Source organism: Melanotaenia boesemani, chromosome 18 (assembly GCF_017639745.1).
Source record: "Melanotaenia boesemani isolate fMelBoe1 chromosome 18, fMelBoe1.pri, whole genome shotgun sequence".
NCBI lineage: Eukaryota > Metazoa > Chordata > Actinopteri > Atheriniformes > Melanotaeniidae > Melanotaenia > Melanotaenia boesemani.
The window spans coordinates 17631602-17656542 of NC_055699.1; the positions used below are offsets into that span (position 1 = coordinate 17631602).

At 39.2% G+C, this 24941-nt stretch overlaps 2 protein-coding genes across 8 annotated transcripts; one reads left to right on the forward strand and one right to left on the reverse strand.

The window, feature by feature from the left end:
• Positions 1 to 18: 18 nt before the first annotated feature.
• tmem14ca (transmembrane protein 14Ca) lies at positions 19 to 4041 on the reverse strand. Of its 4 annotated transcripts, none has more exons than XM_041967902.1 (5): positions 3932 to 4041; positions 3356 to 3440; positions 681 to 782; positions 421 to 508; positions 19 to 228 (listed from the first exon to the last, which is right to left on the reverse strand). In XM_041967902.1, exons 2-5 carry the CDS (start codon positions 3429 to 3431, stop codon positions 168 to 170), a joined length of 327 nt encoding a protein of 108 aa, XP_041823836.1. In that variant the 5' UTR covers positions 3432 to 3440; positions 3932 to 4041; the 3' UTR covers positions 19 to 167. The 4 variants fall into 4 exon arrangements, with proteins under 4 accessions (XP_041823836.1, XP_041823837.1, XP_041823838.1 ...); XM_041967903.1 differs by having other exon boundaries at positions 3929 to 3949; XM_041967904.1 differs by lacking the exon at positions 3932 to 4041 and adding an exon at positions 3639 to 3683.
• A 2892-nt stretch (positions 4042 to 6933) lies between these two features.
• Positions 6934 to 20821, forward strand: tfap2a (transcription factor AP-2 alpha). 4 transcript variants are annotated; one of them, XM_041968831.1, is made up of 7 exons: positions 6934 to 7045; positions 11388 to 11807; positions 13032 to 13083; positions 14750 to 14975; positions 15882 to 16000; positions 17766 to 17907; positions 19123 to 20821. In XM_041968831.1, exons 1-7 carry the CDS (start codon positions 7013 to 7015, stop codon positions 19409 to 19411), a joined length of 1281 nt encoding a protein of 426 aa, XP_041824765.1. In that variant the 5' UTR covers positions 6934 to 7012; the 3' UTR covers positions 19412 to 20821. The 4 variants fall into 4 exon arrangements, with proteins under 4 accessions (XP_041824765.1, XP_041824764.1, XP_041824763.1 ...); XM_041968830.1 differs by lacking the exon at positions 6934 to 7045 and adding an exon at positions 8592 to 8833; XM_041968829.1 differs by lacking the exon at positions 6934 to 7045 and adding an exon at positions 9516 to 10038.
• Positions 20822 to 24941: the final 4120 nt, after the last annotated feature.

A 24941-nucleotide genomic window follows, 5' to 3' on the forward strand; every position in this document is an offset into this window, starting at 1 on the left:
AACTATCCTTACTGTATATAGACAATATATTTCATGGTCAAACATTTTTCTCTCTCTTTTTTTTTTTAAACAAAACAACAGCAAATGCCAGATGCTGACAGGCTGTCCCTGAAAAAGCAGACTGATGTGAGCGAATGAGAACTAAACATTTTTCAGTCGTCTTCGTCTCATGAGGATCCTGCAGGTTTCTGGAGCAATGCCAAGCTAAGTTTCCCCACCATCAGAAGACTGGAACAAGAGGAACAAAATTAGAAGTCAAATTTAATTAACGAATTAAAATAATAATAAAATAAATAAAATTACTCAAGATAAATATATTAAATAAATACTGGATTTTATATATTCAGTAATAATATCATGAATAACATTAATATCCTTAGTATATTTATTCTTTTATTATGGATTTGATAAATATCAGACCTCACTCCTGCCATCAGACCAGCTGGCATGAACTTCCTTGATCCGTAGAACCTCTTTCCCATAATGCCGGTCAGTGCTGCTGATGTACCTGGCAAATAAAACACAATGATCAATGTTAGTGAAGGGAGTCATAATGAAGATTCAAACCATGTTAAATGCTTAGCACACATTTGCATTTAAAATTATTCTTCCCCACAAAGAAAACATTGAAGGTTTTCCACTTCAGTTTTCTGAAGCCAAAATATTTCACTTTTACCCACCTAAAGACACCCAGACATTATTAGGGTCGTTGGAGATCTGGTAGGCTCCAAAACCTGCAAGGCCCCCGAAAAGAAGACCAGCAGCCAGGGAAGGGACGCTGCCTGAAAACAACAGATGAGAAAGGGAAAGAGATGGAAAAAAACAAAAAAAAACATACTCTATTTGCCTTATTTGACTTTTTATCAATATATTTTAAATAATATTGACAGTATTAATAGTATAGTAAATAATGTCTGCTAATGAAACAGATTTGCTAAGGGAATAAAAAACTCTGTTTTGTAAAAGAAATGCCAAATATTAGCGCCATCTCTCAGTTGGATTTATTAGTTATTTTTAGCATAATTCTTTTAATTCATGGGTTCAAAAAGACAACCAAGAAATATTGTGAAACCATTACAGAAAACTATTACAATAAATTTACATCAATTTGATCCATTATGTGTAATGCAGCAGAGAGGTAGGATACACCCTAGACAGGGCAAACACACTCAAGTTCACACTCACTCCTAGGGAGAATTTAGAGTGAGCAGTTAACCTAACGTGCATGTCTTTGGAAGGTGGGAGGAAGCCAGAGTACCCAGAGAGAACCCACACATAGACAGGGAGAACATGCAAACTCCACTGTTTGAACATCCCGCCCACAGGTTTCTTCAAAACAGTCTCAAAGACTGCAGCCAGATCTGTTGCAGATTGTGAACTTGTCTTTAATTTCGGGCGTCTTCACAGAACGTCTAAAAACAGCTGTAATCAAAACTCTGCTAAAAAGGATCTAGACAAGACACAAATGACTAAACTACAGGCCGATCTCAAATCTTCCTTTTCTGAGTAAGATAATCGAAAGAGCTGTTTTTCATCAGCTAAACAACTTTTTAACACAAAACAACTGCTATGATGTCTTCCAGTCAGGTTTTAGACAGCATCACAGCACTGAGATGCTCTGATCAAAGTCATTAATGACATGTTTGTATACAGACGATGGAAAAGTGTCAGTCTTAGTCTTACTAGACCTCAGTGCTGCATTTGATACAGTCGACCACAATATCTTACTTAAACAACTGGCAAACTGGATGGGTCTCTCTGGCACTGCGCTATTTAGAGAATAGAAAGTACTTTGTGTCAATAGGTAACTTTACATCTGAGCAGACAAGAATTACATGTGGAGTTCCCCAAGTTTCCATCCTGGGGCCTCTTCTGTTTAACATCTACATGCTCCCACTGGCACAGGTTATAAAGAAAAATTACATTTAGTTACCATGGCTACGCAGATGACACACAGATATATATTACAATGTCTCCAGGAGACCAAGGACCTGTACAGGCTCTTGGGAAATGCATTGAGGAGATTAATGACTGGATGTGTCTAAACTTTCTTCAGTTAAAAACAAAACTAAGGGGATTGTCTTTGGAGCCAAAGAGAAACGACTAAAGGTCACCAGTCTATACACCTGAAAACTACCAACCAGGCCAAATCTGGGTGTATTGATGGACTCAGACCTTAACTTTGAAAAACACATTAAGAGAATCAAAAAGTCAGTCTACTATCACCTTAAGAATATATCAAGGGTAAAAGATCTGATGTCTCAGCAGGACCTGGAAAAACTAGTCCATGCTTTCATCTTTAGTTGGGTTGACTGTAACAGTGTTTTTACAGGTTCTACAAAAAAAACAGACACCTGCAGCTTATTCAGAACTCTGCTGCTCGAGTCCTCACTAAGACCAAGAAAGTGGACCACATCAGTCCAGCTCTGAGGTCTTTACACTGGCTGCCTGTTCATCAGAGAATAGACTTTAAAGTTCTGCTGCTGGTCTATAAAGCTCTGAATGGTTTAGGACCAAAATACATCAGAGACCTCTTGACCCAGTATGAACCTACCGGAACCCTCAGATCATCTGGATCATGTTTCTTATCAGTTCCAGAGTGAGAACCAGACACAGAGAAGCTGCATTCAGCTCTTATGCTCCACATGTCTGGAACAAACTCCCAGAAAGCCCCAGATCAGCTGAAACAATCCATTTATTTAAATCTGGGTTAAAGACCAACCTGTTCTCTGCTGCAGTTCAATAGTTTTTATTTAGGAGTCAAAATCTGCATCTGTTTCTTTTCAGCTGGAATCTTTAAACTTGATCATGTTTTAATACCGTCTTTCCCCATACTGGACCATTATTTCTTGCATTTTAACTATTTTATTTGAGCTTTTTCTGTCTGTTTTCATTTAATTCATTACAATTCTTTTAATGTTTTTTTTTTAATGCACTTGTATTGTTTTCTATACCCTTCTGTAATGTTTTATGTAAAGCACTTTGAATTGTCTTTTACATGAAATGTGCTATACAAATAAATTTGCCTTGCTTTTGAACCTCCCCTCAGCTGAGGTGCTAACCACCACCCCACATGCAGCCCTAAATAATAATAATAATAATAATAATAATAATAATAGTAATAATAATAATAATAATAATAACAACAATCTTACTATGAACTTCCTTAGTTGATTAATACACTAATACAGTTTTGCTTTTGTTTTAAGTGTAAGTAGCTATTTGAACCTCTAATCTAGCTGAATAATTTAGGCAATGCCTGACCATGCGGGTGGTTATCAATAAATACATGTTTGACCTGACAGGTATAACCCTACTTAAAACCCCACAAAAATATTATATTAGAGTCCATTACCTGCTTTTGCATAACCAACAACTCCCCCAGACGCGATGAGCGTGGCGTAACCATAACCAAGCCAATCCACAGACATGTTGGACACCTGTCAGGGCCACAGAGTATTCAGTAAGTGAATCAACAAACAAACTTGAAGCAGCAAACATGAGCAGAACTCATTCAATACGCATGAACATTACTTACTAATGCAAAACTATTAAAATAACTATCAGACTCCTGCAACACAGAGCTGTTACTGAAAGCTAACTGAACCATCAAAACATACACAAACATTTTAACATACGAAAAGTTTTCAGGTTGTCACACAGTAGCACTCAGTTACTTCTGATTAGAAATCGTCACACTGAGGGGTACATGTATGTGTTGTGTGTGTCTGGAAAAGAAGATAAGCTGCTGTGAAGAGACTAGCAGCAACAGACTTAACTAGCATCGTCGTTACATGAAGAAATTTTGCAGTCCGTTGACATGAACGTCATACAAATGTTAAAACAAGGTTCCGGTTCTAATTTTATTTTTATTTTCCCTTTTTTTTAACGAATAATAACCAAAACAAGGGCTAATAAGACTACATACAACCTTGTTCCTTCGGTATGTCCTCTGTTACAGTCAACTACCAGCCTGTTCTCTACCGGGCACAAATCAATGGTGCACATTTTATGAAGTCGGTTGGATGGCTGATGGGAAATGTAGGCGGTTTCATTTGATGGCGAAGTGCTGCGTTCATGATGCAATATCTAGTGTGTTGGCTGCACATCTAACAGCTTACAATTACGGATACAAATAATTTAAGTATATAGTATATATAATACTTTATTTCCAAGATACAAAACATGGTTCGTGTAGTGATTTTAAAATAAAATTGCATTATTGACCCACGAGTAAAAATAAATAAATAAATTTAAAAAGAAAGAAAGAAAGAAAGAAAGAAAGAAAGAAAGAAAGAAAGAAAGAAAGAAAGAAAGAAAGAAAAAAAGAAATGTAAGACATTTTCCCTAGCCAGCAATGCATTAATAGGTCTGCATTTCTCCCCAAATAATCAGGTTTAAAGTAAGACTTCAACAATGTATTTGTCTTAATCATGTTGTGCATTAAAGTAATAGCAGACTGAGGCATGTTTATAAAAAATACTGTCCCATCATTCCACATGCTTAATTCCCGAGCAATAGTGCCACTAATATAGACTCGTTAGATTTAAATTAAAGAACGCCTTGTTGACCCCATGAAGGACACTTGATTGATTCCAGTCGAAAATAGTTTTATATTCACGACCACAAGATGGCATCACAGGATTGAATTATGTTGCGTTTTTATCCACAACACTTCACCATTGAGTGGTCAAGACAGGGTAAGTTCTCACAGTGCCTTTTATTCTCCAAATATCACGAGTTTTACTTTGTAATCCGATGGCAAAACAAGTGATTAAATCAACAACATCAAAGATATATGGCTATAAATGTTCATGTTTCAGACCTGTTGTTGCGGGATTTTCTAGCAATACTCGAAAGGTTGTGTAAAGTTGAATTGAAGTTATTTAATACAAGAAAATCAAAAGGTACTTTAATTAATAATTGACTGGAATCGCCCATGTACTCATTGGTTTCCTGCCATTTGTCATAAATCCAACTGCAGTGTGTTTTTTCTGAAGCAAGGTGGCGCCAGAACACAATTTATTTTCCTTAAAGAGCATGCGTTTGATTTAAAAGACCTGAAACCCTCTCACTGTCACCACATGAGGCGTTTGTACCTAGAAAACTGATGATGGGATAGTTACCGTCTGTGCCGGACAGACGCTTCGGTTGTGGTGGGATCTCCAGCCATAAATGAGTTATGTAATATTCATTAAAAAGAAAGAAAGAAAGAAAGAAAGAAAGTTTCCTTTTAGTTTGAAAAAGAACAAACCAGCCACAAAACAGGAAAAAAAAAACTAAACTAAAAAAAAACAACAAAAAAAACAACAAACAAACAAACAAACAAAACACCCCCCCCCCCCCCCCCCCCCCCCCCCCCAAAAAAAAAAAAAAACCCCAATAATAATAATAATAATAATAATAATAATAATAATAATATAGTGTCAGCTGTTTGGAAGAGGTTGGCTTGCTTGCCTGGGGTGCAGCCTTTGCCAGTGTCTATCAAACACAGCTCGCGGTTTTAAGTTGTTTGCCGGAGGCCTTGGTGCAGTGGTGGAAGTGGTTGAAACCAAGCCTTGTAGACAGGCAAGATATTCAAAAGGGACCCCGCTCCACTCTGAGAGTATTCAACTCTCAGACAGCTCTGCTTCAAAACTTACTCCTCCCTTGCGCAGAGCCCCAAACAATATTTCTGACCCCCCACCCCTCTCCTCCTCCTCCTTTGTCCAGGTCTATATTGCTGCAGGTATTGTGTGTGCAGTTAAAACGCATTCGCCTTTGAAGACAAACATGAAGGCTTGTTTTAAATATTAACACTGCAAAAATCTATATCTCCGTGCATTATGCAACTGCAAAAAAAATAGTTAAAATAATAAGATGAAAATAAGTAAATAGATCTATTGTTTGGAGAAAGAAAAAAAGTGTTTGTTGAAGAGTACTCCTCTGTTAAAAGTTGGCCCACTTTTCACTTGCAAGCATTTAATATGTTTAATTTATATCGTGGCAGAAATGCCAGAAACGAGCATCGCAGCCCTTTACGTCCCGTTGGGCTGCATGTTTGTGTGGACGTGCGTTAATCTGCGTGTGCTTCAAAGAACATAAAGAAAACAAACAAACAGAAAAAAATACAAACAAAAAAAAGCTTTTTTGTATATATATATATATATATATATATTACTTTAAAGAGGAGTGAAATTTTTGTTTGGACTAAAAGCTTTGACCATTATCACCTATGTGAGCGCACGTGTTGCTTTACCTTCACAGTGCGCGTGTGTGCGTTCGTGTTTTTGTGTGTGCGTGAGAACAAGTGAGAGGGAGAGCTCATTCGCTTTCTAGCCCGAGGGGTCTACATAAGTATGTATTAGAAATAAACAGTGGATAAATAAATAATGACCCTCACAATAGCAGGGTAGCTTTTTGTGCAAAAGTAATGATATTGGCAGTTAACCTTCAGGTTTTTAACTTGACACACTTTTATTTGGAGAGATAATCCGTGTTTTACACCAAAAAACAGCAGATAAGACAAATAACAGCACAGAAAGGTTAAAGGACTCATACTGGCCCTTCCCTTTTTTATTTTAATTGAAAGTAGAATCTATATAATTTAATATATTTTCTATGCCATACTCTTTAATATTCTGTAGCTTAAAGCATATCCTCAAATAAATGAATCACCAATGACAAAGTATATAATAAATAAAACTGAATTCTTTAAGGTACTGGTGTTTAAGATATATATATATATATATATATATATATATATATATATATAAAGCTCATTTATGACATGACTGTTTGAGACAGCTCAAACTTTTCCAAGTCTCCCCCCCCCCCCGATTTTCCCAGGTATTCATGCGTTCTTGTCCACACCCGAAACAGTGCGCATGCGTCGCCAGGTGCCCCCCTCGCCGTTTTTTTACGGCCAGGTGAGACGATCCGGTCTTGGTAAAAACGTAAAGGTTTACTTTGGAGATGAGATAGACAAGGAGCCGCTCAAAAACAAACCCGCAGAGTCAGCAGAAGACAAAGAATGTCAATTATGGGCAAAATGGGGGAATGGCAGGTATGTGCTGCTTACTTTAAAACAAAGAGATTGCTTCGAAAAACAATGAAAACTGACAGTGTTGACTCCTGGTAGTGTGTAACTGCATTGTGAAGTCTTCTATGAACGGTGCGTGGTGGTAAAGTCTTACCCTGAAGACTGTTGTTTGTTTTATTTTATTTTTTCAGATTGTATTAGTATAAAAAAACAGATAATATATATATATATAGTCTTTTAGCATTTTTTCGGTAGATGTCATATTCTTTCTGTTCTGAAAACCGGTTGAAAACTGTGTTTTAAGGTCTGCGTGCAATTTTGATCCAATGTATTTGACATTTATCATAAATTAGAAATGTGTGGAAACCGACTTTGAGAGTGTTTGGTTTCTTTGTTAAAGTGGAGTACCGAAAAAGTGCAGGTTTGCTCTAAATCGAGTATCCGCGTCTTTAACTTTTCATTAAAGTACTTTTCTTTTATCCATAGCAGCTGTTCCAGATTCGGACTGCACGCAAAGAATCCTGTAATTGAGTTTTTGTATTCATATTCTGTAGATTGCCTGGGCTTCACTGAAAATCTGGCCTTGTTTTGGGAGGTGTGTGTGTGTGTTGAATGGGTGGATTTAAGAGACGAAACAAAACACTTGGGTTTCACTCGTTAGAAAAGAGAAGAAAATTATATATAAAAAACAATCACCAGGCCACATCTCCAGAAACACGCTGGCATGAATTGCTGTCAGTCACTTTCATCGCTTCCAGATTCATTAATAACAACTGAATGTAAAAAGGAGAAAAAAAAGGTACTCCACCAAAAATGGTAATCCCGGTTTTAAGCAAAAGGGGCCAACGCCTGAAAGCGCTGGCGACCTGTCTGCTGACCCACGACCTGCTGAGGTGAGGGCTCGACCGGCGACAGGGCAGAGCCAGGCTCCCTTAGCCGCTCATTCAAATGAAACAAGGCCATGTTGTTGTGTTAATTATTTACATCTTCCACCCCCCTCCAAAAAAGCCTGCTACCTTACAGGTAGTCAATGAACCTGTAGAGCCGCTTCAACTTTTTAACATAACATTGAAAGAATAGCCTGTGAAGCTCTGCGCTCTCAATGGGATTAAAATAACACTTTGAGTTTGAAAGAAAAAAAAAAAAAAATCAACAAAGTGTATGGCAGGGTGGTATTTACATAGCCATGTTGTTTTCACTTAAAACAAGAAAAAGCTAAGAAATAGACTGGCTTCAACAGTTTAAACTGCACAGATTTTTACAGCAACTATAATAATTATTTCACATGTTTAAAATATTTTGAAAAGATTTTTATGTGGGGTTAACTGTAGTTTCAGAAAGACGAGGGAAAACTGTACTAGAAACCGTCCCAGGTGCATGCAGGTCCCCATGCATGACTATGTACCCTCCCCTTCGCTCGACAAACAAACACACCTCACTGAACAGTAGCAACAATAAACATGTGTAGCGTCTTGCTGCTTTAGTTTTTACCTGTGCGCTGTCCATTGGTGTTGTGTGAGCAGATGGGGGGGAGAGAATCAAAAACGGCTGTTGATATGCTAATGAGGCCCTGTGCCAGTGTTATTACGGAGTTGCTCCAGCCCTTCACTTCCACCATTAGAGGGAGACCTCAGAGCGCGAGACAGACAGCAGCCCACAGCTTCAATAAAAGTAGTTTTTTTTCCTGAGCGGGGAGCACAATTCACTGAGTGAAAACAAGAATAAGGCGATACCTATACTCAATAGCCACCTCAACAACTCATGAAAATGCTTTGGAAATTAACTGATAACATTAAATATGAAGACTGCGAGGTAAGGCATCTTTTTCTTTAAATTTTATTTTGTTTTTCCCATTTTTTAAAAAAAAATATTTGATAATAATTTAAGGGTAAGTTGTTTTTTATTTATTTTTTTGGCCACATTTGGCATTCTTTTGACAGCAGTTAGTGAATACATTTCACTGCAGGAGGCTTCATCTCATAGCAATCACTGACACCTGTACTGGTGTGCAATAATAAAAAAATATTATTATTATGAATAATAATAATAATAATAATAATAATAATAATAATAATAATAATAATAATAATAATAAAAATAATAACCATTTATTTATTTCCCTCTTTTTTAAAAATAAAATATGGTCAAATATGAAAAGACATGCGGAAGCATTAAAATGGTAATATGAACTCACCATGGATTAAATTTAAAAATATATTTTGGACCACTTTAAGCGCTGATACAGCCTGTTTTTATTTAATGCTTAAATGACATGCACATGCAATTTTCTTCCTTTTTATTTATTTTATATTATTATAATTTTTTTAATCTGTTCTACTTTAAAGCCTTTTCCTTTTGCGTGTGAACATCCTTCTTACATGCACGTGTGGAGTGCTTGCAGAGTGAGTGTTGTTTTGGATATAGACAAAGTTTGCCAGTAGTATCAGTGGCTAGTTTAGGAGTGGAGAAGCCTGTCAAACGTGTTTTTTCGCGTCTTGCGTGGATAGGGACGGTGGAAGAGCTGGAGAAAAATCAACTGGAAGAAATAAAGAAAGAAAAGGGGGAAAGAGGGAGATCGAATCATTCGCGTTATACTGACTCTGCGTCCAGATATCGATGGAAAAATAATATATAGATACGATTTTCGTTTGAAATCCGGTCGTGGCCCAGTGTTTCGAAATTTTAAAATGCTTGTTTGGGCAGGAAGGGGAGTGGAGCTTTCAAGCCGCGCGTAAAAAGTTCGTTAGAGCGCCGGATCCAGCGGCCCTATCTTAGACAGTGATTTTATTTTTCTGCATCTTTCCGGATCAGAGTTGACGTTAGCCGGCGTGGCTCTGGGCTTGTAGAATCGAGGAGGAATCGGTGGATTAATTCGACTGAGACAAATGAAAGAAATGAGTGCCACGGAGGACAGCTCGCTGTCGGAGTCTGAGCAGGAAAACAAAGGGACTGGCGGTAGAAACGAGCCGGTCGGAGTGCCCAAAGCGTCGTCTGCTGGATTTTCACCCTGTTCAGAGGTGCACATTATTCCCTTCCCTGGCTTCTCCTGTCTGTGGTCAGTCTCCCTTCTTTCATATCATTCTTTCACTTTTGCGCTTTGGCCCTGGGACTCTTTTCAAATGCACCCCCTCCCCTCTCCTCTCTCTCTCTCTGATTCGTCAGACGGGAGTGAATGACCCTCTTTTTGTCTCCCTCTCCACTCCCTCCACACTCTCTCACTCCCCCTCTCTCTCTCCCCATCTCTGATTAGATATACTGATTCCTCCTTTCAATGGACGTCATTTAAGCGTAGACTCCTGCCTTGAGTTGCGTCCTCCGCTTCACGCCAGATTTCCGACTATTCTCTCCTTATTATTAAGTATTCCTGTAATAATAATAGTCATGAATGTGTTCTATTAGGAGTCCAAGAGGGAGACGAAGAAGCGGTTCTTTTGCTAATATGAGCTCAAACGAAGGGACGGTAGCAGTGTGATAGAAGCCGGAGAGCAGGGGGAGAAAGAGGGGGTTACCGAGAGAAACTTTTAATCCCGAATCCACCAGCACCGACGAATATCTGCTTTTTTGTTTAACCCAAATGAAGGGCAGCTCGGATCTTACTGTTTATTTCTGATGGATTATCGTCCTGCTGTTGAGGCACATATCTGATTGCCGGAGCCATCGTGATCCTGCAGGACAGAATCTTTTCGGGGGCCTATTTTTTCTTTCTTTCTTTCTTTTTTTCTTTTCTTTTACTGGTTAATTCCGGTTACTCGCCCCCTCTACAAAAAACACTATTAGTATTCACTATTAGTGTTTTTGAACTGATTTTTTTCTTGTCTTGAGTTGCACCAAAAATCCGCACAGATGTTAGTACACAGTTTTTCAGCGATGGTAAGTTTCCGGAGCCTCACCTTACCAGATACTTCTCCTTTGCTTGTTTGTGTACCAGATTGTTTTTTTCTTCGTGAAATTATGCTTTGTGGCGTTTGCATGTCGAAAAACATTGTACACCTAGAAAAATAGCTTAAACAACACCAGAGCTGAGTTACATATTTATAGACATTTGTTCCTCTTGAATTAAGATATTTCGCTATCATTATTTATTCTGTTGTTATCACTTTTTCAGGAACTTTGTTGGTACGACGTCTTTCTTGTTTTTTTTATTTCTCCTTAAAAAATAACGGTAAAAATTGGACACATTCCCCATACTTGGTTTAATTCCTGTCATCCTCCCAGGGTCCAATCCCTGAGTATACGCCGGCAGAGCATCCGTAAATAATATTAATAATAATAATCATATAATGATAAAAAGGAAAAGCCATCACATCAGTTAATGACAATGTTTTTAGGCTAAAACATTCTTACCTTTGTCCATCCTCCTTGCCAGGATCGCCACGATGGCACCAGCAACGGGACAGCCAGGCTACCTCAGCTGGGCAGCGTGGGCCAGAGTCCTTACACGAGCGCTCCGCCGCTCTCCCACACGCCGAACTCGGACTTCCAGCCCCCGTACTTCCCCCCACCATACCAGCCCATCTACCCGCAGTCTCAGGACCCGTACTCTCACGTCAACGACCCCTACTCTCTAAACTCCCTGCACGCCCAGCCGCAGTCGCAGCACCCGGGCTGGCCGGGCCAGAGGCAGGGTCAGGAGAGCGGCCTGCTGCACCAGCACCGCAGCCTGCCCCACCAGTTGTGCCGGGAGTATCGCAGGGAAATGCTCCTACCGTCCGGCCACGGCATCGAAACGGGACTGTCGGACTCTATCCCTATCCATGGAATACCTCACTCTTTAGACGACGTTCAGGTGAGGCAGCGTTTACATTTTCTTCTTTTTGTCAAATTGCTTGCAATACAAAAAGAATAATATAAAATAATAATATTGTTATAAACAATCGATGCCACGTTTGGCATCTCTACAATTTTTAAATTAATATTCTAAGTAATAACAGTGGGAGTGATGTTTTTTGTTTTAGTCTAATTTAAAAAGAATTATAATTTATATAATCGCATTAGCTGCTACAACTGGTAATTTTTATCATTAGCAGTATTTTTATAAGTGTTTAAAAATGATTTTTGTGCGAGTCAGATGGAAGCTGCCTTTTTCCTTTAGCTTTTAAAATGGTTATTCTAAAATTTATTTCCTTTTGCCCCTGTTAAAATAGATTGTTTCATTTATTAACACGATAAAGATAATAACAGATTAATGAAGATTTTATTTGATGTGTTTTATGAAAAAGGTTTTCATTCTAATAATGTTTCATTTTTTAAATTTCCTTACTTGATACGTATTTTAAAATCCAATAATGGCCTCAAACTTAAAGCAAATTAAACTAAACTGGCAATTAATGCACATCTGTTTTCCTCCCACAACGTGTGCTTTATGTATGAACTCTCTTTTATTTTATTTGAAATCTTTCGAGGTTCTTTGCAAACTGGAGCATCATAACACATTGCTTGCACACAAACAAGAGAATTAGGTTTGATGTATTGAGTTTTAGATGGGCGATGTATAATCTCTAAGAGCTGTCAATAACCTCCCTATTCTTGTGGAGATGATTCTTCCCAGTTTTTAATCAGAAACAAACACCAATAATTCTCTAATTAGTTCATAGGCCTTTAATAGGCTGCGCTGCCGTAATTACTATCCAATCTAGATTAGAAGTTTCCTTGTGCGTAGAGCCAATCTGAAAGCGAAATTAGGTCAGGATTATGGGGCGACACAGCTTCGTTATTTAAGTCTGGGTTTGTGTTATATTGTAAGGTGTCCATCAGCGCAACCCGCTGAAAACACCCGTGGACAATCCTAACAGGTATGGGGCCTTGAGAAGCTCCCTTGTTGGCTGATAGTAGCTGCTAATTGTATCAGGCTTTGTTCGTGCACACCAGTCTGAGATGCATTTACTTTCAGGGAGTGAGGTTGACATTTTTGTGCCTTTGTGGTAAAATTTTAATTTTCTTTTCTTTTCTTTTTTCCTTTTCTTTCTTTTTTTTTTATTTTTTATTTACTTTTTTTTTGCATTTGTCATAGCCTGTTGAGGATCAAGGAATTCACATTCCCGACCAGACTGTAATTAAAAAAGGTAAGCAATTTCCTGTGAGATATCATGCATGTTTCTTCAAGCTTCACACCGCTAGACTACCTACGCACGCTCTCTCTCTCTCTCTCTCTCTCTCTCTCTCACACACACACACACATGCACACACTCCGTTCACCATTCTGCTCGAGAGAACTCGATGCAATGCGGTAATGCCTGACTGATCCTAATACGCAGTAGCCTATTTTTCATTACATGGTTTCCAAGTGCATCAAACTGGCTATACCTTTTTTTCTTTTCTTTTTTCTCGCTGATGGAATTTACTGTCAGCGTTTCAGCACAGCGGGGAGATGAGTGGAGCTGGTGGGCTTTGTAGGCCCGTGCTATTGATGGTCCAAGATACAGGCCTCTTTAGACGATACTGGCACTTAGAAGGCAATAGCTGCAATCACGCAGCATGGCCAAATCTAAAATGGAAGTTGGTACCGCTGGATGGGGTTCAGGCCAAGTGTGTGCAGGATGATAATATGTCGTTTGGAGGGGGAATCAAAACTGGGCATGGAAAATGAAAGATCACTGGCTGGGGTTTTTAATATCTGGAAATGTAATTTTCATATTTAGAGTACTTTAGTGAGGCTTGTTGGATCATTTTGCTTCGGCATTTTTCATATATTTATTTTGCTGTCAGAAATTCTGTGATTTATATTGCTGATGATCCAACATAAGGAGGCCTTTTCATGGTCATGTTTAAAAGCGTTTGTCAGGTCAAATCAGACCTCACTAGATAAGATGTGGAGTGATTTTTCTCCCTTTCTTTCTGCTTTTTCCCATTCTTTCCCTTTTTTGGAGCCAGTCTATCTGCACATCAACATGATAATTGGCTTCTTATATTAGTAATCTCAAGAGTTCGTTTAACTCCTATTGTCTCTATTAGGCTCCCTTGAGCCATTAATGTCACAAGTGATCTATCCAAAGGCGCACAGTCCCCCTTTGTCTCCGGTTACTGCACACCAAAACGGTGTAAAAGCCCGGCAGTGCTGAGCCGTTCGACCCCCTCCCCCCTCCCCCGCCCTCACACTCCACTCTCGGTGTGAAATTATACACGGGCGACGGTGTTTTGCTGGATACCGAGGATATGTCAAAATAGGTAGACTTTATCAAATCCCTGCGTTGGTGTGGTTGCAAAGTCGCTCTGATCCGAAAAAAAGAAGGAAAAAGCGCTGTTTTAGCGCTGAGCTGGTTCCCACTGTCAGCTGCAAAAATGTGCACATAAAAAAATTGACTCGTGTTATTCCAGTGATGGAGATATACAGGAGTTTTTGTAAATGTGTAGTTGAACGAGAATTGTACTCAATATTCATGATAATCATGAACACATTTCTGCAAAGATTTATTGTTATTATTATTATTATTATTATTAATAATAATAATAATAATAATAATAATAATAATAATAATAATAATAATAATAATGCTATACTGACCTCTATGTGTCGTTTTCTTTTAATATGCTTGTTTCTAAACGTGCCCACATGTGGTGTTAAACTCTAAATACGGGGCCTAAGTCCCCACTTCTCATTTAGTTAAGAGTCTGCATTGCATGAAATTCACTGAGCGCGGTCTCTCTATCTTTCTGTCTCACCCCTCCCTTCTTTTCTCCATCCCACCATCCATCTCTTCCATCCCTTTCCTCCTGTCTCCCTGGCTATAGGTCCAGTGTCTTTATCCAAGAACAACAGCGTCTCCGCCATCCCCGTAAATAAGGACGGTCTTTTCGGAGGGGTGGTTAACCCTAATGAGGTGTTCTGCTCGGTTCCGGGTCGCCTGTCTCTCCTCAGCTCCACATCAAAATACAAGGTCACGGTGGCCGAGGTGCAGAGACGCCTCTCGCCACCCGAATGCTTGAACGCTTCTCTGCTGGGCGGGGTGCTGAGGAGGTGAGTTTGACTGGAAAAAATATACCCCTCTCTCTCTCCCTCTCTACTTTGCTCCATCTTTACCTGTCTATGTGTGTTTTTGTGCGCGTGCGTTTGAACGCTCTCTCTCTTCTCCAATCATTTCTCTCTCTGCGAGCGTGGCATCTCTCTCCCTTTTGCACTCTCTCTCTTCCTCCTCTGTACCAAGAATAATTAAAATCGACCAACCATGACACCTAGCTCCTGCATTTAAAGCAGGAGGGCTCTGTTAAATTCCATATTAACTTCCCTTTGCGCACTGGAGCTCCCTCTCTCTCTTTCAGTCTCTCTCAAATTAATGTAGGCCTAGTCTGTTTCAACCCCAGCTCTATAGGCCCAGTGAAGGCATTACACATGAAAACATTGGTCTCCAGTGAACTGTCTACTGAAGTGCTGCAGACACGCAGCCAGTAATAGCACTGCCTATTAAGTAGGACTTTATTTATTCAGTTTGTACAGTATCAGTATTTGTCTGCCAGTGATAAGAGCTGGGACTCTTTTAGTTTTATTTATTGTTTGTATAGACAAGGGTAAAGCTACCCCCCCCCCCCCCAAAAAAAAACAACAACAATAGTAATAATAAAAATAATAATAAAAAAAAAACAAAAAAACAAAACAAAAAACAAACAAAACAACCCCAAAACATATCTTTATTGAGTTATCTTTGTTTACATTTTGTGGCCTAAAAACCAGGGAGCACATCATATATATATATATATATATATATATATATATATATATATATATATATATATACTTTTTTCCTGTTAATTGATCCCAAAACAGTTTGCTTGTCCTTGTTTAAAAAAATAACACTGCTCTTTACAGATTACCACCACCAGGAGCACAACTCCAATTCTAAATTTCAATTTTGTTTTCCTGTCACAGGGCCAAGTCCAAGAACGGAGGAAGGTCCTTAAGGGAGAAATTAGATAAAATCGGTTTGAATCTACCTGCAGGCAGACGCAAGGCAGCCAACGTCACCTTGCTGACGTCATTAGTCGAAGGTAAGTCGTTTGGCGTAAATCACTCTCCATCTCGTGTTGCTCCCGCGATACCAGGTACTTGCAAAAAAAAAAAGAAAAAAGAAAAAAAAAGATTTTTTTCTTACCCCCTCTCTCTTTCTCTGTGTTGGAAATCAGCATATGCACTCATCCGTGTAATGTGGACCGACTTTGCCTCGCAAGTAATAAAGCATGAAGGATGTGTGTGTGTGATTGTGAGAGTATGTACGTATCTGTGTGTGTGTGTGTGTGTATGTGTGTGTAGAGAGAGAGAGAGAGAGAAAGAGAGAGAGAGAACGGTGCTGGTAATTCCACTGACTTTGCAGTGTTGGCCTTCGTTTTCAGGAGCACACTTGCAGGTCCACGCCTGGCCTAGTTTATACACCGGATTAATTTATGTTGAAGTCCAGTTAATTATTGAGTGCTGCTTGTTTATTGGGCACCGCTGAGCTGTTTCACCTCATGGATGAGAAGTCGATTGATTTATTAACCCTGCATTGTTTCAAACATTAATACAGCCTGGATGTTGCAGCGCAGGGTAGATTTTTTTCTTAATGGTGACTTAATTCTTTCATTAATAGCTTCTCATGCTTTGCTTTTCGGTGACGATTTGTATTGCCTTCAAATGGCGTTGCGCTGACCTGTTGGGAGCTATATGTTTTGGACCTATTAAAGAATAAATTAGGCAATTATTGTGCGCAGGAAAAAAAAAGATGCCTTTTTTACGCGACTGGATAAATCCATTTCCCTCGCTGGGTTGAGCCTTATTATTCAGTGCAGTGGTATTTGGTGAGCTTCTGGTTTCCAAAGGTGAAAGCCTGCAATGGTTCATTGGTTCCCGTTAATCATTATCACAGTCTGGGCCCAAAATGCTATATGCATTGTGTTTTGTGCAAGAAAAAAAAAAAGAAAAAAAAAAGTTCCTGTATTGTAATGAGCCTGGAGAAATGTTTAATTGTGGGTAATAAGAGGATGGTGGCACGTGGGATGTGGGTGACAGAGGGTGGTGCGAGGCAGCTTTTTTTTTTAAGCGAGAGGACTTTGCCTTTTCTGTGTTGTCATTGTTTATGATCCACTTCATTTTATGGAAAATAGTTTACTGGATTCAAGCTTTGATGCTAATTGGCGCATGCGTCCTTCCGGAGCAGAGGCTTATGGGCAGGAAGCCCCGCAGTAAAAACACAACTGCTTCAGGAAATTAAAACCAAAGACTTGGAGAGAGAGAAAAAAAAGGAACCAACAAGAGCGAGTTCAGACAGACTCGGACAGAATGAGAACCGCAATTCTCATGGCTGCAATGGCAACTTGAGATTTAGCTTTAGCCCTTTAAAATTGCTTCCCCTCATGCCTTTGTGATCTACTGGACTTTTAATAACGTGCAGGCATTGGTAATCAATGACATGGTGTTAAGCATGACGCTCCTTCTATATTTCATATCCACTTAGTTTTCTCCTCCATGTTGAACCGTTCTCACGGTATGAAGAAAAGAACTTGACGTGTAATGACAGCTCCCATGGCTGTTTTACCATTTTTATTATTTTTCCAGGATATTATTGTTGTTATCGCCATCATCATCATTGGTATTGTTGGGAATGCACAGGTGCCATAACCCTGCTGTCTGAACGCATAAACAGAGCGGACGCTCTGTTCAGATCAGATTAATCATGTGCTCGTCCAAGCGGAGTGTGAACTCCTCGGCATTTGATGTAACCATATTAAATAAGAAAACACATTCAACCTCATGCTTTTTTTCTTCTCTGTCTCTCAGGCGAAGCAGTGCATCTTGCCAGGGATTTTGGTTATGTATGCGAGACGGAGTTTCCAGCCAAGGCAGTAGCTGAATATGTAAACCGTCAGCATTCCGACCCAAACGAACAAGTCCAAAGAAAAAACATGCTATTGGCCACGAAGTAAGTGCTATTATCACATTTCACTGTGTCACACTGAATACACCCCAGTCTGTGCCAGCATGGGCCTGTGTGTTTATATGACAGTTTGCACATACTCGAGAAAACTTCATCCAAACGCCTCTTTCACACACTATTCACAAGTTTGATGTTTATCTCTTTTTTTCGCCCTCAGACACGAAATCATGATATTGATCCATGTCCATATCAAACGTTTCCAAGATTAATTAATAAATAAGCAAACTTGACTCACGCTCCAGTTGTCCACACTTGTGTATTTTATCCAGACTCTCATGTTTTTTAACTAAACATCTGCCTTCATTGTTGTCATCATTATTATTGTTATTAGTCTGCAGTCAAATAGGCCTGTACTGCTGTTGATATGTTGACTGGGCCTTTCTTTCATCCCCTTGCGCAGCAGCGTTTTGTTTACCGTGTAATTTCAGAGACACTGACACATAGCTGGTTTTCATCCAGAGCTGCCATTGCTGTTTACTATGCATTAACTAAAGCGCAGGGATTCCTTACAAGGCATAGATAGGCAGAGGCCAGCATTTAATATTGATGATGGGCTGCTATAATCAAACAGCTGTCAGCCTTAACCGCTTATGACAGGGTTGTTACCATGAAATAAGAGTGTAGCCTAAATTTGGGTTAAAGCACTTTTTCCAGATAGCTTAGTTTTTTTTTTTAAGTTAAGAAAAATGGTTTCCAATTAAACGTCGTTGTTGTGTTTAAGTTAGTAAAATAATGTATTTTTATTTTATTTTCCTGTTTCAGAACCAACGACTCATGTTGGTCTTTTCGTTTGAAATTTTTTAAACTCGATGTCTTCTCATTTAAAAAAATCAAGCTTGACATCCCACTAAGCTGCGAGATTAATATCCATCTTTAGCGCCAAATCCTAATGTTAATTTCTGAGAAAAACACACATTCATTCAACAAATACGTTGTGATCTACAAAGTAAAAAAAAAAATTGATTCTGAAAAGTCTTATCTCACCTCTGTGACTTGACACTTTTCATTTGCCTAAAGCAAAAAAAAAAAAAAAAAAAAAAAAAAAAAAACGAATTTACACCCGCAGGGCTGGTTATTTTTGCAGTGTATCCATTGTAATTTCTTTCTTTTTCTTTTTTTGTTGTTTTTAAATCAGGACATTAAAATGCAAGCAGGGATTTTTTGATTCGGTCATTAACACCCTGCTCTTTCTGCTTTTAGGCAAGTTTGCAAAGAGTTCACAGACCTGCTGTCCCAGGACCGCTCGCCGCTGGGAAACTCACGGCCACAGCCCATTCTTGAACCGGGAATCCAAAGCTGTTTGACCCACTTCAGTCTAATCTCGCACGGTTTCGGGACCCCTGCACTGTGCGCGGCCATCACGGCCCTACAGAACTATTTGACCGAAGCTATCAAAGCCATGGACAAAATGTACCTCAACAACAACCCCAACAGTCACTCAGATAACGGCACTAAAGGCGGAGACAAAGACGAGAAGCACAGAAAGTGATGTTTCCATCCCACCTGCGCACAGAGGACCAAACCCCGAGGGTCCTTCTACTGCACCCCCCACCCTCCGCCTCGCCCAGGCCTCCACCACCTACCCACCCACTCATCCAATATAAATATTATAAATACCTTATAAATATTATTGAAAAAGTTAAACGTGCCACTTCCTGATCTTGCGCGGTTTTCCATGTTTTGTTTTTACACCCCACTTTGGATTCCAGGGGAAAGGACGCAAGAATCTTCTTCTTCTTCCAACACCTGAACCAAGCGAAATGTTATTTTAAAAAAAAAAGAAAGAAAAAAGAGAGGAAAAAAATGCAGAGGAACAGCTCCAGGGCGAGGAAAAATCTGAATTGCCTCACCCACAGGACTTTTTATGTACTCTTCCCTATTTTTTATGAGCTGCAACGAATGGGCTGAAATCCAGCGACCCTTCTATATCTCAATTTTACGATTGTGACAAAAAAAAGAAGAAAAAAAAAAAAAAAAAAAACGAAGTTAAAAGAGGATGAATTCTTTTATCAGTATTGTGAATAATAAACTTGAAAAACACAGCGAAATCCCACAATTCTCCATGTCATGACTTCAGTTGTAGACTCTCACTCTCTCTCCAAGCGACCAACTTGAACTTTTTTGAATTTCAACACGATTCACGGTTATATAAGGGAATCAGTGTTCATGTATGTATATATTTATTTATGTGTAATTTAATGGGAATTGTAAATAAGGTGCGTCTGTTGAAACTTCTTTTTTTATTTATCTGGTGCCTCCTGTTTTAGTGGGTTTGAATATTCGGTTAGTTCTTCATGTGATTTTATGGTTCTAGAAAACAGAAGTTTGGGGTATTTTTATTTCTCTGGGATATTTCAATTCAGCCCTCTTGTAGCATGTTGAGGCGACACTGAAGCAAGTGAACAAATTTAATAGAAATAAACTACCATTTTCTCTCTCTATATATCATCCTATTCAGTTTTTTTTTAATCCGAGATGAGGCAGAGCATAAGTGAGACCCCGAGGAGATTTATTTTAGTGTGTCTATTTTCGTTTTTATCCAAGCTTTTATGTGTTGTGCCAATCAGAATACGTTTCACCTCTTGTTCTTTCCTTGAAGCACCATAAAAGCAATAAATGGAATATTGTCTCTTTATTTTTTTCAATGTTCGAAGACATAAAAAAACAAAAACAACAAAACAAAAAGCCAAAAAAAAAAAAAAAAAAAAAAAAAAACAAAAAAAAAAAAAAAAAGCATTTTTTGGGACCACCTGATATCTTGTCATGTCCGATAATGTCCAAAAATTGGAGGCGGTTTTAGCTGTATTGTATAGACATGTGCTGGCAATAGTTCCTATGCCTGTCAATGTATTATAGTCCTTTGTTGCCCAGAAAAAAAATAAATATTTGATACGCTTCATCTCAATTTTTATTCATCTTTTAATTTTTTTGCGTTTCACCCGGGTGGTTTTTTTTTCCAGTATTTTTTTTAACCCATTCCGAACGGCTACAGTAATTGAGTTTATATCTCCCCTGACGATTGATCCTTGCAATAAGCAGCTGAACTCATTGTTTCCCTTAAGTATAATAATAATGATGATATAAAAATTCTTACTTTAAACTCCCTAGTTCAGAACAGGATCTTATGCAGGCCAAATGTCTCACAACAATGGATGTATTCGCGTTTGAAGTGTACAGCGCCACCCCTCCAGCTAAAACCCTCTGAGATGTATATAGGCCTGGTGTGCAGTGTTTGGTTGTTACAGGCTATATTTGGCTCTCCCCCTCCCGTTTATTCTGTGCTGGAGCCTTATTCAAAGACATGCATTAAATATTTGTTATGTTGTTTGCCTTTCAGTGTAATCAATGCACAATCAGCCCTCAGTATGTTGCTTTTTTTCTTTATGTTGTGATATAATCAGAAGTCTTCCATGACGAATATTCTCCTCTAACTGGGGTTTAGTCTTTTAGGCAGAGGAAAGTCTATAAATGTGGTTATAACTTCCTGGCTGTAATGGCAAATCTGATACTGTCCTTTGCTTTATTTTGCGTGCAGAGCTGCAACGAGCAGGGCCATTGCATAACATTCGAGTTGACTTTGATTGTATATTGATGGTGTGGCACTCATGGCTCGGAATCAATCTCGTCTGGAGCATGAATCAGTCTGGTGATATATGCATCTTGGTATTGTTTCCTGCATTCCCTATTTCACTGTCTGGTAACCATGCAGTTTAAAATATTGTAACTCTGGGAGATGTAGCACCAGACGACCACCTCCCTCCTCCTCCTCCCCCTTCTTCCTCTCTCCATATCTCCACAGCAGCCACACTTATTATCTGCATGATTTTCGGGCCTCGGTTTAATTCAGAGGCAGTTGTTTTTTTGCGGGAGAGTGAACGAAGCCTAACTGTACATGTCCTTGGCATAATTGCGATGCACAGTGCTGGAGCAGGTGAAGCGAGGCATTGTCTGTCAGGGCCTGTTTTTGTTGGCTCAGTCCTCAGATTGTGTGTGGGATCCTGTCCTCAGGCACAATAGCTCACTCATAAAGGGGAGAGACTACCCGGCTGCTCCTGCTATGGTGGATGTGAGAGGGGAGGGTTGGGGGATAGCATAAATAGTCACTTTAAGGGAAAACAATCGTATTAAAACAGTATTCATTGGTATTAGCGGAAAAGGAAGCCCCCTCGCGTGTGTCATTAATGTTAATGTTATTTAATAAATTTATCGGGTTTTGCTTGGAAAGAAAACAGGGTTTTCAGAGTGAAACAAACGCATTAGAAATAGTTGTATCTGTGACAATGGTGGAAATTTATTTGCATTATTGGGATAAGAAAACGAAGATTATAATTGTGTCTTTCTGTGTAATGGAATTTGAGTGTTAAAGAAACTCCAAAAATCCCATTGTTTTGCCGCTTACCTTGTGCTGATACCAAAGCCCGCAATTTGCATAGCTTTTAAATGCAACAAAAAGGTAATTCTTTTTTACCCTAATTTGATCTTAAACAGGTAGGGCTGGTTCTTCACATGCCTCACAGCAAGCAAAAAGTCATTTGCAAAAAGAAGGAGGTCTGAAATTTGAAGAGCCAGTCAGCAATACCCAGCTGAATATGGATAATTCAATCCATAACCGCTGCTAGTCTCAAGTAAAGCAATTACAGCTGATTCCCGTATAGTAATTAATAAGCACGAGATCTGTTGTTATCAAATATCGAAGAGAACATATGAAACAAAATATATTATGAGTTGCACAGACGAAATTGTGAGATTGAGTGTGTTCTATGAGGATGATGCTCAGGAAAGGGAGAAGTGTTCTATATTTACTTCTTACAGCACTTATCCGCTGCAGATTCAGTGGGCTGGCTCACTGTTGTTGTTTATAGCTGGCAGCAGAGATGTGATGGAGAAACACAGACAGAGCAAGTTGGACCACCTCTTTAGTACTTAAAACCAGAGCAGTTGCATTAAATTTAAATTAATGCTACATATGTGGATACGTGATTTAGACAAGAAATGAATGCTCGTGTGCAAATACTTCCACACATGTTTATTTTTTTCAAGCTGGTTGCTTTCTATTGATCACATATTCTCAGCTACAGCCAGCTGCACATCACTAATGCGTTCATCTGTCCTGTACAAATGTGTCCCCTCTACTTTAATACGCTAGGAGGATTTTTTCTTTTTCTTTTTTTTTCTTTTTCTTTTTCTTTTTTTTTGGTCAGGAAGTCTTTAGTTGAAATTGCTGAGATCACTGCTCGGTGCAGGGACTGTCTGCATGGCCTAATTAGCCTGTAGCAGCATCACTACAACAGTCTGCGCTGTGACGCTTGGAGGCAATGCTTTGGAGCTGCTTCCCTGCATGGGAAGATATAGGGCAGCAATCTATAAGGCCTAGATTTGTTCACTGTACTGACACAGACATTATATTGGTATGACTGGAATTTGATTCAAGCCCAGCTGTCTTCATGACATTTAATGCAGGGATACAAGTTTGATGGAAACTGAAGGAATTGTGGTATTATTATTATTATTATTATTATTATTATTATTATTATTATTATTATTATTATTATTATTATTATCTTTTACTGTACTCTTTTTGAAAAAAAAAAAAGAAAATAATAGAAAGTCTGGCTTTGCAGAGGATTAGTGTCCTCGCAGTGCTGGAAGGTTTATTCTTATTGATGGAGCAGAAACTGTTTAGGTAGAGGATTTTGGTGATCTAAATATATGTCGATGTTCCAGAAATACAAAGATGGGGGCAAAGTCCACGTTAATAGCAAACAGATGGTCATTTCAGTGTACAGAATTTAAGCATAAGCGCCGCTGCTAAGTGGAGCTAGTTACATCACGTTTGTTACTATGAACAGCTTAATAATAAGTGGATTGGACAAGATGCGAGGCCCCTCTAAATGACATTTGATACGGTTATTGGTGCAATCGAATTATGGGACTTTAAAGTTTGCAATGAAGCGCAAAATGGCTAATTGTCCTCAACCCTGACATCAGCCGTCATTTGGGTAGTTGCCTCCCCAACCCTTGGCGCTGACCCCCTATGGGCCTCTTGCCCACTCTTCAATCCAGGTCTCTGAAGCCATGAGAGGTCAACGACTTCACCAAATTGTCCTTGATTACTTGAGACATTAGGTAATCGATTAGAAAACATTAAGTAACTTTGAATAAACAAAGAGACTCCTGATAGGCTTTAGAGCTCAATAATTCGACTCCAATATGGATCATCCACAAAAACAAGAGCTGTCTGCTTGCACACATACGTTTTAGATTCGGTCCCTTTCATTAAAAGAAAGGTTTTGTGTTGCTCTCTGCCACTCTGAGCATATTCTTGCTCTGCTAACACTGTGTAGCTGTGACAGCAATCATCAGGAATTAAATGTTATCCTGCAGTCACACATCAAGTACTGAGCACTGAGGTCTGGGGAAAACGGGCTTGTGTATCCCCAAATATATGAAAAATTAGCGGATTAAAACTGTGTTAATGTTTCTTCACTTGGTTAATGCAGTTGATAATTCTAGTTTTTAGTCATTCTCTCACCCTCTCGCTCTCTCTTTCTGTCTCTCCCTGCATCCTCTGCAGTCAGCCAGGGGGAGAGTGTCGCCCCGGGCCAAACATATGCTTCTTTCCATTGCACTAATCCAAATGCAGCGTGGAGGAATAATTGCTCGAGTGGCCGTGGCTTCGCAGGGGCTTTGTCCCTCACTGGCTCCCGTCAGCCAGGCACACGCCATTTCAATCAACTCTCCATCTCCCTGTCTATGTCCTCTGTATAAACCCCAGACCTTTTTTCTTTTCTTTTTTCTTTTTTAATTTATCAAACACTTCTTAAGTACAGAACTGCGGCTTTTAAATACGTGCCACTCTATTCTGCTGGTGTTGTTGTTGTCAGGTCACCATTTGGAGCACCATCTTCATTAATATTGACAGTGCGCCACATTGGCAAGCTGTTTTTGGCGAAACAGTCGCATGAGAAAATGATTATCACTATTAGATGTCTTCTGCTTCTGCGCCTCAAAATATTATC